The 18,012-nt window shown below is 42.0% G+C and overlaps 1 protein-coding gene across 2 annotated transcripts in view; it reads left to right on the top strand.

The window, feature by feature from the left end:
• Window positions 1-1,237: 1,237 nt before the first annotated feature.
• The window catches only part of ints14 (integrator complex subunit 14), an 18,675-nt gene continuing 1,900 nt past the window's right edge, over window positions 1,238-18,012 (top strand). Inside the window, exons 1-12 of one of the 2 annotated variants that reach the window (XM_090230820.1) lie at window positions 1,271-1,329; window positions 2,143-2,171; window positions 4,954-5,200; window positions 5,791-5,898; window positions 7,936-8,091; window positions 9,128-9,246; window positions 12,783-12,925; window positions 13,756-13,848; window positions 14,211-14,355; window positions 14,956-15,089; window positions 15,192-15,310; window positions 16,005-16,070. In XM_090230820.1, coding sequence (XP_090086946.1) covers window positions 4,976-5,200; window positions 5,791-5,898; window positions 7,936-8,091; window positions 9,128-9,246; window positions 12,783-12,925; window positions 13,756-13,848; window positions 14,211-14,355; window positions 14,956-15,089; window positions 15,192-15,310; window positions 16,005-16,070 — 1,308 coding nt within the window. In that variant the 5' untranslated portion in view covers window positions 1,271-1,329; window positions 2,143-2,171; window positions 4,954-4,975. Of the gene's footprint in view, window positions 1,330-2,142; window positions 2,172-4,953; window positions 5,201-5,790; window positions 5,899-7,935; window positions 8,092-9,127; window positions 9,247-12,782; window positions 12,926-13,755; window positions 13,849-14,210; window positions 14,356-14,955; window positions 15,090-15,191; window positions 15,311-16,004; window positions 16,071-18,012 lie in introns of both variants that reach the window. The other variant, XM_036968543.2, reaches the window with a different exon arrangement.

The raw sequence follows: 18,012 nt of genomic DNA, 5'->3' as shown, positions 1-18,012 counted from the left end.
AATCAGTCAATTTAAATAAATTCATTAGGTCCTTAATCTATAGATTTCACATGACTTGGAATACAGATATGCATCTGTTAGTCACAGATACCTTTAAAATGAAAGGTAGGGGTGTGGATCAGAAAACCAGTCAGTATCTGGTGTGACCACCATTTGCCTCATGCAGCGCGACACATCTCCTTCACATAGAGTTGATCAGGCTGTTGATTGTGACCTGTGGAATGTTGTCCCACTCCACAGATCTGTTGGTCACAAATACTTTAAAAAAAGAAGAAAAGAGTCGGGTGGTGGATCAGGAAACCAGTCGGTGTCTGGTGTGACCACTATTTGCAACATAGTGTTGTGCATTATCATGCTGATACATGAGGTGGTGGCGGTGGATGAATGGCACGACAATGGGCCTCGGGATCTCGCCACGAGCACGCAAATGAGCTTCCCAGAGAGGGTTTCTGACGGTTTCATTGGAAATTCTTCGAAACCAGATGTGGAGGTCCTGGGCTGACATTTCTGGGATCTTTTGTTTCAGCTCATGAAACGTGGGACCATCACTTTACATGTTGAGATACATTTTTTGTTCAATATATCTATATATTTATTCATATTCGGTATCATTTTCGAAAAACATTTTTGCTATCATGCATAATATAACAAATCTATCACCAACATGTTAACATAAACATTTGATAAATTTCTCACAAAGGTCCTAAAAAGTATATCAGGTATATCTATAAGTACAGCGCTGTCCTACCTGCCATGAAAGTGTGTTTGGTACCAGATGAGGGGTGTAATTTCTTCACTCTTGGGGGCCGCACAGACGGTGGATGGTGGGGAGGTTCTCGCAGCCGGCGCATCGCTCATGGCAGTGTCACCCCGAGGACGCAACGCGGGAGAGGTCTTCACCGTGGATCAGAATATAGCTTATGTAATACCTGAGGACAGATAAGATGTGTTTATAGATGAATGGTTAGTTAATTTATACTTTTCTCAAGTATGCCCCTATTAAAAATATATTTAATTTAGGAGAAATGACAGAGCTGTGAGAAATAGAAAAATGAAGATGTATCGGAATGGAAATTTGGTAATTCAAAGAAGAATACATTTTGTTCTATAGTTCATATTTAATTGAAATAATTTGATTTAATCTGTTCATTGATATAATGGTTGAATTTATTGTCTCGTCAGTGGCTGTCAGAACCTCATCGTCTGTTTTCTAATCTGGAATGTCTCGATGTGCTTCTCGCCCTAGGAACTAATGGGGGAAAGGAATGCTTCCGCCCGGACATAATAGTGAACAGTACAAATCCATCGAGAAGATTTCTACGTTGATGGGTATGAATCTTTCTGTTTTTGTCGTTTTCATTATATAACTTTTTAAATACCTGCTCGGCATAATGCATAGTTCTATACTATTTATTTGCAAGCTAAACTCTGTCCTCAAATAAAGGTTCATTTCAAAGCTAGCTATCATCCTGCCATGATTCGTTAGCTAGCTGTATTGAAAGGACCGGAAAGATAGCCGGCCTGACACGTTTATCCGGGCTACTTGTTTCTCAACCTGGGATGACAGACAGTGGCGGTCGGTGGAGTTTAAAATGAGGGAGAATTCGTTTTTTTTTATTTTTTTTTATGAGCATGCCTTATTTCTATTACAGCATATTGGATGACTGTCATTCATATTCCATTCACCCAGCTCATTGTTATCATCGATAGGTTTAGGCTACTACATGATACTAGAATGTTCCCTGCACCCATCATGAGTTGCTACAACCTAGCCTATGAATGAAAGTTCACAACGCACAGGTCGAGAGGATTTTGAGTAATCAAGGTGACAGAGACACATTCAATACCTCCTTGTACCCTCTGGCCTGCATCTAGCTGATCTAGGGTGTGATCATTAGTCCAACAGTTGCAAATGAGAGTTTCTATTGGACACATCCAGGTATGTTTATCCCCGTGTCGTTACGTTTGCTGCTGTTTAAGAAATGTTTTTCAACAGAATTGGCAGAATGAATACACCCCTCACTTTCATAGCAACTGCATAAAAACAGCATGATCACTTTCCTTCTTGTATATATAATTCATTCTCGCTACTATCTACTCTCTCTCCTCCTCTCACCTTTTCCCTTCGCTTGTGGACTTCAGTTCACAACCCATCAGCTGTCTGTGACCAGGTGAAAATACCTTTTCCAAGCCAAACCTTCATATCATGACCTCTAACCTCTACACACAACCTACAACATTGTCACGTCCTAGTCAACATAATAGAACTAACGTGTTAGTAAAACCTGCTACAATCATGCAGTACAGTCAGAAAGCAGTTTAGCAGTTACACCGGTGGGCCCCATTTTATGCGCTGCAGTGGTAGCTAGCTGAAGCTTGTGCTTTCAGTACTAGATTAATTATCTGATCCTTTGATTGGGTGGACAACATGTCATTTCATGCTGCAAGAGCTCTGATAGGTTGGAGGACTTCCTCTGGAAGTTGTCATAATTACTGTGTAAGTCTATGGAAGGGGGTGAGAACCATGAATCTCCTGGGTTTTGTATTGAAGACAATGTACCCAGAGGAGGACGGAAGCTAGCTGTCCTCCGGCTCACACCATGGTGCTACCCTACAGAGTGCTGTTGAGGCTACTGTAGACCTTCATTGCAAAACAGAGTGTTTTAACCAATGATTTGGTGACAATAATATATTTAGTATAGTTTTATCTAAAAAGGATGTATTTTTTTAAAATGTTAAACTTTAAATTTTTATGAAATTCATTGACAAGGATGGTCCACAATGAATTTAATAAAAAATTAAAGTTTAACATTAAAAAAAGACATCCTCCACTGGATTAAAATGAATGATTGAAGGAACGAGATCCCAACGTTGTCAATAATTCTGGGAGTAACATTAAGGTATTCTGTACAGTTTGTGTTAGCAGTCTCATATGTTTCATTCTGTTCTGTTTTCAATAGTGTCCATGCTGCAACACACAATTTATAAATATATATATTCCAGGGGTAGGCAACTAGTTAGATTCATCTGCAGGCCGGAACGTGAATATAATAAATTGTACACTGCAAATTGACCACAACTAAGCCCCAAAATGTATTTGAAAATAACAATAATTTCATACCTTCATTACATTGAGACACGATCACACGTCTTTACCCACTGTGCGCACACTGGTTGAATCAACGTTGTTTCCACGGCATTTCAACGACATTACGTTGAACCAATGTGGAATAGAGGTTGGAATTGATGCCCTGCAGCAGCAGTGTTGTAGTACAGTCTGTATCTCTCGATGTCGAATCCATTTTTATTCGGTCTTGACTCGCTCGTTCTCGGACAATGAGGACTCGTAAATTCTTCCCGAGATCAGCGGAGTAAAACAATTCTAATTATCAGGTCCCATTCAGTCAGTGCATGAAACCTCTTGGCCAGGTCAAATATCCACACTCCTTTCATAATACATTCATTATCACCTATTGAAACCTGGGCTTTCCATTTTACACCTAACATTACTGTCCTTTTTACTTTTGTTGAATAATATTCTCAAACCTTATCGCGCTCGTTGTCCGCTAGTAGGGAAGAGTGGGGGAAATAGTTTGAAAGTAGCGCACTCACAGTTAGTAAGAGAGAGTAAGAGGTTTGGTTTTGAGCTGGACTAGCATTGTTCTGGTGTTGACTCGGACTTGTTTTGCTCCGGTCTTGTTCTGGAATCTGTCTCGTGGTTTTTATTTCATTTTTCAAAACATTTTTTTTCTTATTTTTTTTTGAATTCCTCGTAATTTTACAGCCTCTTTTGACCAAAAACGAATATCCCCCAAAGATCACTCCGGAGGGTTGTTTTGGCCCTATTCTATTGTTGACCCTCAATATGTCTTAGTTTTTCTGTTGTCTCTTTCAGGTCTTTTCGAGGCACAAATGATTTCCTTACATCAGAAACCGGTTGATAAACAAGACGCCCCACAAACCTTTAATTCTAATGTCAACATGCACTATTCTGACTAACGCACGTTTCCATATTTTCCAGAGGCAGTGTTGTGGTTTCCATATTTTCCAGAGGCAGTGTTGTGGTTTCCATATTTTCCAGAGGCAGTGTTGTGGTTTCCATATTTTCCAGAGGCAGTGTTGTGGTTTCCATATTTTCCAGAGGCAGTGTTGTGGTTTCCATATTTTCCAGAGGCAGTGTTGTGGTTTCCATATTTTCCAGAGGCAGTGTTGTGGTTTCCATATTTTCCAGAGGCTGTGTTGTAGTTTCCATTGTAGACTGTGTTGTGGTTTCCATATTTTCCAGAGGCAGTGTTGTGGTTTCCATATTTTCCAGAGGCAGTGTTGTGGTTTCCATATTTTCCAGAGGCAGTGTTGTGGTTTCCATATTTTCCAGAGGCAGTGTTGTAGTTTCCATTGTAGACTGTGTTGTGGTTTCCATATTTTCCAGAGGCAGTGTTGTGGTTTCCATTGTAGACTGTGTTGTGGTTTCCATATTTTCCAGAGGCAGTGTTGTAGTTTCCATTGTAGACTGTGTTGTGGTTTCCATATTTTCCAGAGGCTGTGTTGTAGTTTCCATTGTAGACTGTGTTGTGGTTTCCATATTTTCCAGAGGCAGTGTTGTAGTTTCCATTGTAGACTGTGTTGTGGTTTCCATATTTTCCAGAGGCAGTGTTGTAGTTTCCATTGTAGACTGTGTTGTGGTTTCCATATTTTCCAGAGGCAGTGTTGTAGTTTCCATTGTAGACTGTGTTGTGGTTTCCATATTTTCCAGAGGCAGTGTTGTAGTTTCCATTGTAGACTGTGTTGTGGTTTCCATATTTTCCAGAGGCAGTGTTGTAGTTTCCATTGTAGACTGTGTTGTGGTTTCCATATTTTCCAGAGACTGTGTTGTAGTTTCCATTGTAGACTGTGTTGTATTCACACATCCAGAGAGACTGTGGATGCTTCATTATTAAACTCATTCTGCTTTAGTGGAAACCACATCCCCGTCATCATGCCGACGGTGGTCCTGATGGACGCGTCTCTGTCCATGACGCGGCCGGTCTCTCTGGAGCAGTGTTCTGAGGAGTTGCAGAGGAAGAACCTAGCTGTGGCCGGACTCACCATGCTGTTTGAGCACATGGCTAACAACTACAGACTGGAATTCACTTCTCTAGTGGCCTTCTCTTCCCTGTGGGAGCTACTGGTACCTTTCACCAGGGACTACAACACCCTACAGGTACACAGGTCTGGCTAACACAACACCCTACAGGTCTGGCTAACACCAGGGACTACAACACCCTACAGGTCTGGCTAACACCAGGGACTACAACACCCTGCAGGTACACAGGTCTGGCTAACACCAGGGCTTGGAGGCAATATGGTAGTAGCTCTACTTGTTCTCTGATTGGCTAGATACATTTTAGACATTGGTTATGCCTGTCCAATGTTTCAGATCTGATGAAGTGTGCAGCCAGGGTAATGCAGCCAGGGTAATGTTCTGTGCAGCCAGGGTAATGTTCTGTGCAGCCAGGGTAATGTTCTGTGCAGCCAGGGTAATGTTCTGTGCAGCCAGGGTAATGTTCTGTGCAGCCAGGGTAATGTTCTGTGCAGCCAGGGTAATGTTCTGTGCAGCCAGGGTAATGCAGCCAGGGTAATGCAGCCAGGGTAATGCAGCCAGGGTAATGTTCTGTGCAGCCAGGGTAATGTTCTGTGCAGCCAGGGTAATGCAGCCAGAGTAATGTGCTGTGCATACAGGGTAATGCAGCCAGGGTAATGTTCTGTGCAGCCAGGGTAATGCAGCCACGGTAACGCTCCTCTGCTCTGCAGGAAGCCCTGAACAACCTGGAGGACTATGACAAGACGTGTCTGGAGTCAGCTTTACATGGAGTCAGCAACGTGGTACAGCAGGAGTGGGGCCATGCCTGTCCCACACAGGTACTATATCAAACCACATCTGTCCCACACAGGTACTATGTCAAACCACACCTGTCCCACACAGGTACTATATCAAACCATGATGGTCCCACACAGGTACTATATCAAACCATGATGGTACCACACAGGTACTATATAAAACCATGATGGTACTATATCAAACCATGATGGTACCATACACAGGTACTATATCAAACCATGATGGTACTATACAGGTACTATATAAAACCATGATGGTACTATATCAAACCATGATGGTACCATACACAGGTACTATATCAAACCATGATGGTACCACACAGGTACTATATCAAACCATGATGGTACCACACAGGTACTATATAAAACCATGATGGTACCACACAGGTACTATATCAAACCATGATGGTACCACACAGGTACTATATAAAACCATGATGGTACCACACAGGTACTATATCAAACCATGATGGTACCACACAGGTACTATATAAAACCATGATGGTACCACACAGGTACTATATCAAACCATGATGGTACTATACACAGGTACTATATCAAACCATGATGGTACTATACAGGTACTATATCAAACCATGATGGTCCCATACAGGTACTATATCAAACCATGATGGTCCCACACAGGTACTATATAAAACCATGATGGTACTATACAGGTTATACTATACTGACTATGACTGGTCCACCTAGCTATCTGGAGATGAATGTACTGACTATGACTGGTCCACCTAGCTATCTGAAGATGAATGTACTGACTATGACTGGTCCACCTAGCTATCTGGAGATGAATGTACTGACTATGACTGGTCCACCTAGCTATCTGGAGATTAATGTACTGACTATGACTGGTCCACCTAGCTATCTGGAGATGAATGTACTGACTATGACTGGTCCACCTAGCTATCTGAAGATGAATGTACTGACTATGACTGGTCCACCTAGCTATCTGTAGATGAATGTACTGACTATGACTGGTCCACCTAGCTATCTGAAGATGAATGTACTGACTATGACTGGTTCACCTAGCTATCTGGAGATGAATGTACTGACTATGACTGGTCCACCTAGCTATCTGTAGATGAATGTACTGACTATGACTGGTCCACCTAGCTATCTGAAGATGAATGTACTGACTATGACTGGTCCACCTAGCTATCTGGAGATGAATGTACTGACTATGACTGGTCCACCTAGCTATCTGGAGATGAATGTACTGACTATGACTGGTCCACCTAGCTATCTGAAGATGAATGTCCTGACTATGACTGGTCCACCTAGCTACCTGGAGATGAATGTACTGACTATGACTGGTCCACCTAGCTATCTGAAGATGAATGTCCTGACTATGACTGGTCCACCTAGCTACCTGGAGATGAATGTACTGACTATGACTGGTCCACCTAGCTATCTGAAGATGAATGTACTGACTATGATTGGTCCACCTAGCTATCTGGAGATGAATGTACTGACTATGACTGGTCCACCTAGCTATCTGAAGATGAATGTACTGACTATGACTGGTCCACCTAGCTATCTGAAGATGAATGTCCTGACTATGACTGGTCCACCTAGCTATCTGGAGATGAATGTACTGACTATGACTGGTCCACCTAGCTATCTGGAGATGAATGTACTGACTATGACTGGTCCACCTAGCTATCTGAAGATGAATGTCCTGACTATGACTGGTCCACCTAGCTATCTGAAGATGAATGTACTGACTATGACTGGTCCACCTAGCTATCTGAAGATGAATGTACTGACTATGACTGGTCCACCTAGCTATCTGAAGATGAATGTACTGACTATGACTGGTCCACCTAGCTACCTGGAGATGAATGTACTGACTATGACTGGTCCATCTAGCTATCTGAAGATGAGTCACTCTGGATAAGAGCGTCTGATAAATTGCTAAAATGTTAAATACAGGTGAATGTTGGTGAATATGGCTGCAGTTTTCCTCATGGCCACCAGGTGGTGCTCTCTGAGACTTTCCCTACAGACAATTACATTGATTATTGATCTGGTGGCCACCAGGTGGTGTTGGTAACAGACGGCTCTCTGGGGATCGGTAAAGGCTCTCTGAGACACTCCCTACAGACTCTGAAAGGACGACCGGAGGATAAGAAGTTCCCCCTGCCCTTCCCTTTCCCTGCCAAGCTGTTCATCATGTGCATCGCTAACGCAGAGGAGGTACGACAGCACTACTCTGAATAGCTACTGATTGTCCTTATAGACCTGATCACAGCTGGTTGTTTATTTGTAAGGTTTGTGATGTACTGAACGACAGTAGCTAGATATATATTTTTTATTTTACCTTTATTTAACTAGGCAAGTCAGTTAAGAACAAATTCTTATTTTCAATGACGACCTAGGAACGGTGGGGTAACTGCCTGTTCAGGGGCAGAACGACAGATTTTTACCTTGTCAGCTCGGGGATTCGATCTTGAAACCTTTTTGGTTTCTAGTCCAACGCTCTAACCACTAGGCTACCCTGCCGCCTAATATAGGGGCTAGTGTTGCTCCTGGTTGTTTATTTGTAAGGTTAGTAGTAGCTAGATATAGGGGCTGGTGTTGCGCCTGTACATCTTAGACAACAGGCAGATGCACTATTAAACAACTATCTGCTACTGTGTGTTGGCAAGGTGACTGATAGGGCTGCACGGTTAATTAGATTTTTATCAAAATTGAGGTCTTGATATGGGCAATATCCATATCGCTGTCTGTAACGTTATTTTAGAAAATAAAAAAAATAAAAATGTAGGTTGATTGGTTAAGTTGAGGGAGTTCTCTCTCCATCTCTTTTGGCCAATCCCAATCCCACACACAGCAAGCCCCGCCCCCTCTCACTCAACCAGGCAGTTCCTCCAGATTCACTCTGCACCTATTGACCAATCAACACGCAGTCAACAGATTGTTCCAAACAAGAATGACGCAGCTTTCCACTTTGCATCTTAATATAAATCCATTTTTTCTATATTATTTGTGTAGTTAGTTGGTGTAGTTAGTGGGTGTTGTTAGTGGGTGTAGTTAGTGGGTGTAGTTAGTGGGTGTTGTTAGTGGGTGTAGTTAGTGGGTGTAGTTAGTTGGTCTTAGCAAGCTGCAAATGTGTCTTTAAAAAAATATGGTGTTAGCCTCTAATGCTTATCGCTTGCTAGCTGATTCTACCTGATGTTCTGTTCGCTACCAGACCACTGGACTCTCCACTATATCCCCTGTTGTTCTATAGTTACAGATGACAGACACAATGCATAACCTGGAGCAGCTGCTCCAGCTGAATGGAGGAGACGGACAGATCTTCACTATGGAAGGCCAGCTCTGTCTGAAGAGTGTCCAGTCCATGTTCGGGTGCGTATGTCAACCCAGAACCTTCCGTCAAACTCATGCATGTTACTTCTCAGGGTGGAAGCTAAATCTGAACGAGTGGAAACAGCACAAGCGCCTGGCCTTTCTTTGGGACCTAGCTAGGTCTTTGGTTGGCACAATTACCGTGTAACTGTGTAACCGACTGTTATAGATGAAGGTCGTCATGAAAGTGAAATAACAGTCCAAACAGAAAGGGTTTGTGGAACGTACAGCTGACTGAAGATGGGAAGGCCGGGCATTCATTCAATTGAGTTTCTGTGGGAACATGGATTCTTAACTAGAGTCGATGTCCGTGCCCCCGCGGTAATCTAATTAGCATAATAAAAACATCCCCATTAATAATCTGTCAGGTTAAGATGGAGAGAGAGATCTATCCACCACATCCCCATTAATAATCTGTCAGGTTAAGATGGAGAGAGAGATCTATCCACCACATCCCCATTAATAATCTGTCAGGTTAAGATGGAGAGAGAGATCTATCCACCAAATCCACATTAATAATCTGTCAGGTTAAGATGGAGAGAGAGATCTATCTACCACATCCCCATTAATAATCTGTCAGGTTAAGATGGAGAGAGAGATCTATCTACCACATCCCCATTAATAATCTGTCAGGTTAAGATGGAGAGAGAGATCTATCTACCACATCCCCATTAATAATCTGTCAGGTTAAGATGGAGAGAGAGATCTATCTACCACATCCCCATTAATAATCTGTCAGGTTAAGATGGAGAGAGAGATCTATCCACCACATCCCCATTAATAATCTGTCAGGTTAAGATGGAGAGAGAGATCTATCCACCACATCCCCATTAATAATCTGTCAGGTTAAGATGGAGAGAGAGATCTATCTACCACATCCCCATTAATAATCTGTCAGGTTAAGATGGAGAGAGAGATCTATCTACCACATCCCCATTAATAATCTGTCAGGTTAAGATGGAGAGAGAGATCTATCTACCACATCCCCATTAATAATCTGTCAGGTTAAGATGGAGAGAGAGATCTATCCACCACATCCCCATTAATAATCTGTCAGGTTAAAATGGAGAGAGAGATCTATCTACCACATCCCCATTAATAATCTGTCAGGTTAAGATGGAGAGAGAGATCTATCTACCACATCCACATTAATAATCTGTCAGGTTAAGATGGAGAGAGAGATCTATCTACCACATCCCCATTAATAATCTGTCAGGTTAAGATGGAGAGAGAGATCTATCCACCACATCCCCATTAATAATCTGTCAGGTTAAGATGGAGAGAGAGATCTATCCACCACATCCCCATTAATAATCTGTCAGGTTAAGATGGAGAGAGAGATCTATCTACCACATCCCCATTAATAATCTGTCAGGTTAAGATGGAGAGAGAGATCTATCTACCACATCCACATTAATAATCTGTCAGGTTAAGATGGAGAGAGAGATCTATCTACCACATCCCCATTAATAATCTGTCAGGTTAAGATGGAGAGAGAGATCTATCCACCACATCCCCATTAATAATCTGTCAGGTTAAGATGGAGAGAGAGATCTATCTACCACATCCCCATTAATAATCTGTCAGGTTAAGATGGAGAGAGAGATCTATCTACCACATCCCCATTAATAATCTGTCAGGTTAAGATGGAGAGAGAGATCTATCTACCACATCCCCATTAATAATCTGTCAGGTTAAGATGGAGAGAGAGATCTATCTACCACATCCACATTAATAATCTGTCAGGTTAAGATGGAGAGAGAGATCTATCCACCACATCCCCATTAATAATCTGTCAGGTTAAGATGGAGAGAGAGATCTATCCAGCACATCCCCATTAATAATCTGTCAGGTTAAGATGGAGAGAGAGATCTATCCACCACATCCCCATTAATAATCTGTCAGGTTAAGATGGAGAGAGAGATCTATCCACCACATCCCCATTAATAATCTGTCAGGTTAAGATGGAGAGAGAGATCTATCCACCACATCCCCATTAATAATCTGTCAGGTTAAGATGGAGAGAGAGATCTATCCAGCACATCCCCATTAATAATCTGTCAGGTTAAGATGGAGAGAGAGATCTATCCAGCACATCCCCATTAATAATCTGTCAGGTTAAGATGGAGAGAGAGATCTATCCACCACATCCCCATTAATAATCTGTCAGGTTAAGATGGAGAGAGAGATCTATCTACCACATCCCCATTAATAATCTGTCAGGTTAAGATGGAGAGAGAGATCTATCCACCACATCCCCATTAATAATCTGTCAGGTTAAGATGGAGAGAGAGATCTATCTACCACATCCCCATTAATAATCTGTCAGGTTAAGATGGAGAGAGAGATCTATCCACCACATCCCCATTAATAATCTGTCAGGTTAAGATGGAGAGAGAGATCTATCCAGCACATCCCCATTAATAATCTGTCAGGTTAAGATGGAGAGAGAGATCTATCCACCACATCCCCATTAATAATCTGTCAGGTTAAGATGGAGAGAGAGATCTATCTACCACATCCCCATTAATAATCTGTCAGGTTAAGATGGAGAGAGAGATCTATCTACCACATCCCCATTAATAATCTGTCAGGTTAAGATGGAGAGAGAGATCTATCCAGCACATCCGCCGATCTCGCACTTCCGCATCTGCAGTGAAAGGTGACAGAACCAGAGCGGCGTTTTGTCAGACCAGGAGACATCCGAAAGATAGGACGTCTCACAAAATGGTCTGTACTGTCAATGATTTGACCTACGAACTTTGGTCTACGAAAGTTCGTAGTTGATATAATTTTTTGATACTTCGAGTGGACCTTAAAATTCAACATCAAATAGCTAAATGATTCTTGGTTTGTCCTTAAAATAATTCAATATAGTAGAACCCTTTCCCCGGCTTAGACCGTTAATGGGTTAACAACGTGATTTCCTTTTGTTGCTCCTTGTTGAAACAAGCAAGGTGTTGTAGCAAACTAATCTTTGCAGCAGGAACACACACAGAAATAGAATGAATAGAACAGGCTTGGAACCTCTAACCCTGGGGATTTGTCATGGTTAGACTCGACAATGGCTGCCTGGTATTGTGATGCAATAATTTCCATGGTAATGTAGAATGTTCACTCAAATTATGTTAATTGATTTGTCTCATGCAAATTGAATGTTTTTTTGTTTGTATTGTCAGTTGAGTTGAATCAACAAATCACAGCACATTTTGATGGGTACACTTCCTGCTTTACTTCCTGCTTTGCTTCTATGGGTGAAGAGAAAATGTGTGTAAAAAATAAATATATATATATTTTGCAATTCGAACGGTTATTAAGGTGACTGCAGTCATTTGGCTGGCCAATAACTGTCATCCCAAATTCCATGAACGTCACAGCCCTAGCTCGTTCTTTCTCTCAGCTTGTGTCTTGTTTCCCCTTAATGGCCAAACTGATCTGTCTGTCCAGGAGTCTGATAGATGAGGTCTACTGCCCCTTCCATGCTGCGCTGTGTGTGTGTTGTTGTTTTACACACTGTGTGTGTGTGTGTGATACAGACGTCTGATAGATGAGGTCTACTCCCCGTTCCCTGCTGTACTGCGTTGTGGGAACCTGGCATCTGATGTCCAGGTGTTCCCCAGACCTGAGCCTGTGTTCCTGGATGAGGAAATCGACCCTATGCCCCGACACATCCTCACAGGTACCTAACAGACTCTCTAAATCGACCCTATGCCCCGACAGACACATCCTCACAGGTACCTAACAGACTCTCTAAATCGACCCATCCTCACAGGTACCTAAAAGATTATCTAAATGATCCTATCATATAGTACCTAACATACTCTAAATGATGGAGTAGCCCAGTCAGAGCTCTGACCCCAATCCAGTCAGTGGAGTGACCCAATTAGAGCTCTGACCTCAATCCAGTCAGTGGAGTGACCAATCAGAGCTCTGACCTCAATCCAATCAAACATTTGTGCCATGACTTAAAGTTTGCTGTCCATCAACGCTTCCCAATAAACTTTACAGAGCTTGAACAGTTTTGTAAAAAATAATGGTCAAATATGACCAAATCTAGATGTGCAAAGTTGGTAGCGACCTATCCCAGCAGGCTCACAGCTAATGGCAGACCAAAGATGCTTCCACCAAGTGTCATCTAAGGGGAGGTTGAGAATGATCCAATTATGACATTTCAGTTTTGTGTTTTTGGTGTGTAGATTAGTGGCAAAAGTCCTTATTTAAATGCATGAAACTCTGAGTCACTGTCACAACAAAATATAAACAGAAGTTCACGAGGTTTGCAGACTCTAGGCGCTGTATGTTCTCTACCATCCCAGTCACCTGACTTCGTCTCCTTCACTTCAACTGTGTTCAACTCTCTCTTACGGACTTTCACATGTTCTTGATGACTTGATGAACTATCACAGTTGATTGATTTAGATATGTTATTGCATCTTGTGTATACTGCCATTCCACTTCAAGCTGTCAATGTATACATCAAGTATAAGTAAGTACCAAACTGTGTTCCAGATCTGGAGATAGTTGGTTTCATAGAGATAGGAGACATCTCCAGTCCTCCTGTCATGTCCAGACACCTGGTCCTGCCTATCGCTGTCAATAAAGGTTAGTTACCGCTTCTAACTAATACCAACATGGTGTTCTAACCTTCTAGAATATCCTTCTAAATTAGTGTTGTAATGTTCTAAGATAGTTATATCTTCTAAAAGACTGTTCTAATGTTCTAAATGAGTGTTCTAAAAGACTGTTCTAATGTTCTAAATGAGTGTTCTAAAAGACTATTCTGATGTTCTAAATGAGTGTTCTAAATGAGTGTTCTAATGTTCTAAAAGAGTGTTCTAAAATGAGTGTTCTAAAAGACTATTCTGATGTTCTAAATGAGTGTTCTAAAAGACTGTTCTAATGTTCTAAAAGAGTGGTCTAAAATGAGTGTTCTAATGAGTTTATTGTTGTGTTCTTGGTTCCAGAGGTGGATGATGTGGGTCCAGGAACCACAGAGGAGCCAGAGGAGGAGACATCAGCCAACCAGCAGGCAGGGAAGATCCCCAACTTCTGTGTCCTACTCCATGGCAGTCTGAAGGTAGAGGGCATGGTGGCGCTGGTGCAGCTGGGGTAAGATAGTACTATGTTCTGTTATAACACATTATAAAGGTTCATAACGTGCTTATAGCATGTTATAAAGGTTATAGAGGGCATGGTGTCTCTGGGTAAGATATTCATGTTTTATTCTTTTCTCTCAATTCAATTTGCTTTATTGAAGATTTACAATATTAACAATTACAATATTGATTATTATTATTTTAAACGGGACAATGGTAACAAAAATAACCAAGGATCAAAATAACCAACACATTGAATAATAACAATAAGCATACAGTAGAGGACATGTGCAGGTTGATTGGTCTGTCAGACACTGTCCCTCATCTTATGGCAGGCCGCAATGTAGTGGGCTGCCAACCCACAGCTCTCTGCGTCCTCCCCCAACAGGACGGGTAGCCTGTCCCTCCCCCAACAGGACGGGTAGCCTGTCCCTCCCCCAACAGGACGGGTAGCCTGTCCCTCCCCCAACAGGACGGGTAGCCTGTCCCTCCCCCAACAGGACGGGTAGCCTATTCTCATCAGAGAGCTTTTTGAAACCTTGAATAAGGGTTTCAAATCTGGGGAAATGACACTCTGTAATTGTTTAATATTTGTAACATTTTCTCTCTGTAGTCCAGAGTGGTATGGTATGCTGTACTCCCAGGCAGACAGCAAGAAGAAGTCTAATCTGATGATGTCTCTGTTTGAGCCTGGACCTGAGCCTTTACCCTGGCTGGGCAAGGTGTCTCAGCTAGGACCTATATCAGGTAGCTAATCAAACGGTTAATTACCCCCCCCCCCCTGTCCAGAGATCTACCAGCTGACAATGGTAGCTTGATTTTCTGACCTTTAACCTCTCTCTCTTTCAGATGCTGCTGAGAACCCGTACGGGGAGGATGACAGTAAGAGTCCTTTCCCTCTGCAGCCTAAGATCAAACGCAGCTACGCTCAGAACGTCACTGTCTGGATCAAAGCTAGCGGACTGCAGGTACAGATAACGAGCTGTAGAAATAGAAGCTAGCCGACTGCAGGTACAGATAACGGGCTGTAGAAATAGAAGCTAGCCGACTGCAGGTACAGATAACGGGCTGTAGAAATAGAAGCTAGCCGACTGCAGGTACAGATAACGGGCTGTGGAAATAGAAGCTAGCCGACTGCAGGTACAGATAACGGGCTGTGGAAATAGAAGCTAGCCGACTGCAGGTACAGATAACGGGCTGTAGAAATAGAAGCTAGGGGACTGCAGGTACAGATAACGGGCTGTAGAAATAGAAGCTAGCCGACTGCAGGTACAGATAACGGGCTGTAGAAATAGAAGCTAGCCGACTGCAGGTACAGATAACGGGCTGTGGAAATAGAAGCTAGCCGACTGCAGGTACAGATAACGGGCTGTGGAAATAGAAGCTAGCCGACTGCAGGTACAGATAACGGGCTGTAGAAATAGAAGCTAGGGGACTGCAGGTACAGATAACGGGCTGTAGAAATAGAAGCTAGCCGACTGCAGGTACAGATAACGGGCTGTGGAAATAGAAGCTAGCCGGCTGCGGGTACAGATATCGGACTCTTGATAGCCGAGTGGAATTATGAAAGACCATGATTGGAGATGTGTTAAGGCCTCACTGTAAGGATTATGTTGATTGGTTGAGAGGTGCTTGACTTCCTGTGTGTCAACCAATCAACAGACTGATGTGCAGAAGATCCTGAGGAACGCCAGGAAACTGCCAGAGAAGACTCAGACCTTCTACAAGGTACGAGCCCATACGGGAGCGATGAGACAAGATAGTAACTACTAACAATTGGATACCATGAAATTGGGGAGGTACAGTGAGAAAGTTCTGGGATGGATACTTAAGTTTTCCTGATTTAACCTGGGTCATGTTCAATGGTCGCAAACATGGAGGTAGAATCATTTCATTTTCATTTAGAATCAAACATTTTACAACGTTTTGATGTTGTGCCCTAATGAACACAATCCTGGTTCTGACCACCTATTATTATGTTCACTCTATAATGGAGGTAAACTGATCTATTCTTTCTATAATGGAGGTAAACTGATCTATTCATTCTATAATGGAGGTAAACTGATCTATTCATTCTATAATGGAGGTAAACTGATCTATTCATTCTATAATGGAGGTAAACTGATCTATTCATTCTATAATGGAGGTAAACTGATCTATTCTTTCTATAATGGAGGTAAACTGATCTATTCATTCTATAATGGAGGTAAACTGATCTATTCATTCTATAATGGAGGTAAACTGATCTATTCATTCTATAATGGAGGTAAACTGATCTATTCTTTCTATAATGGAGGTAAACTGATCTATTCATTCTATAATGGAGGTAAACTGATCTATTCATTCTATAATGGAGGTAAACTGATCTATTCATTCTATAATGGAGGTAAACTGATCTATTCTTTCTATAATGGAGGTAAACTGATCTATTCATTCTATAATGGAGGTAAACTGATCTATTCATTCTATAATGGAGGTAAACTGATCTATTCATTCTATAATGGATGTAAACTGATCTATTCATTCTATAATGGATGTAAACTGATCTATTCATTCTATAATGGAGGTAAACTGATCTATTCATGCTATAATGGGTGTAAATTCATTCCTCTATATGTTGTCGAAGTTTACATACATCTTAGCCAAATATATTTAAACTCAGTTTTTCACAATTCCTGACATTTAATCCTAGTAAAAAATCCCTGTGTTAGGATCACCACTTTATTTTAAGAATGTGAATGTCAGAATAATAGTTGAGTGATTTATTTCATCTTTCATCATATTCCCAGGGGGTCAGAAGTTTACATACACTCAATAGGTATTTGGTAGAATTGCCTTTACATTGTTTAACTTGGGTCAAACATTTTGGGTAGCCCTCCACAAGCTTCCCACAATAAGTTGGATGAATTGTGGCCCATTCCTCCTGACAGAGCTGTGTAACTGAATCAGGTTTGTAGGCCTCATTGCTCGCACACGCTTTTTCAGTTCTGCCCACAAGTTTTCTATAGGACTGAGGTCAGGGCTTTGTGATGGCCACTCCAATATCTTGACTTTGATGTCCTTAAGCCATTTTGCCACAACTTTAGAAGTGTGCTTGGGGTCATTGTCCATTTGGAAGATCCATTTGCGACCAAGCTTTAACTTCCTGACTGATATCTTGACATGTTGCTTCAATATATCCACAACATTTTCCTGCCTCACGATGCCATCTATTTTGTGAAGTGCACCAGTCCCTCCTGCAGCAAAGCACCCCCACAACATGATGTTGGGATGGTGTTCTTCGGGTTTGCAAGCCTCCCCCTTTTTCCTCCAAACGGTTCTATTTTTGTTTCATTAGACCAGAAGACATTTCTCCAAAAAGTACAATCTTTGTCCCCATGTGCAGTTGCACATGGCGGTTTTGGAGCAGTGGCTTCTACCTTGCTGAGTGGCCATTCAGGCTATGTGGATATAAATACTTTTGTACCTCTTTCCTCCAGCATCTTCACAAGGTCCTTTCCTGTTGCTCTGGGATTGATTTGCACCAAAGTACGTTCATCTCTAGGAGACAGAACGCATCTCTTTCCTGAGCGGTATGACGGCTGCGTGGTCCCATGGTGTTTATACTTGCGTACTATTGTTTGTACAGATGAACGTGGTACCTTCAGGCGTTTGGAAATTGCTCCCAAGG

Source organism: Oncorhynchus mykiss, chromosome 4, assembly GCF_057628025.1.
Source record: "Oncorhynchus mykiss isolate SJ-2025 chromosome 4, ASM5762802v1, whole genome shotgun sequence".
Lineage (NCBI taxonomy): Eukaryota > Metazoa > Chordata > Actinopteri > Salmoniformes > Salmonidae > Oncorhynchus > Oncorhynchus mykiss.
Note: the sequence above shows the minus strand (reverse complement) of the source record. Positions and strands in the feature narration are given on the sequence as shown.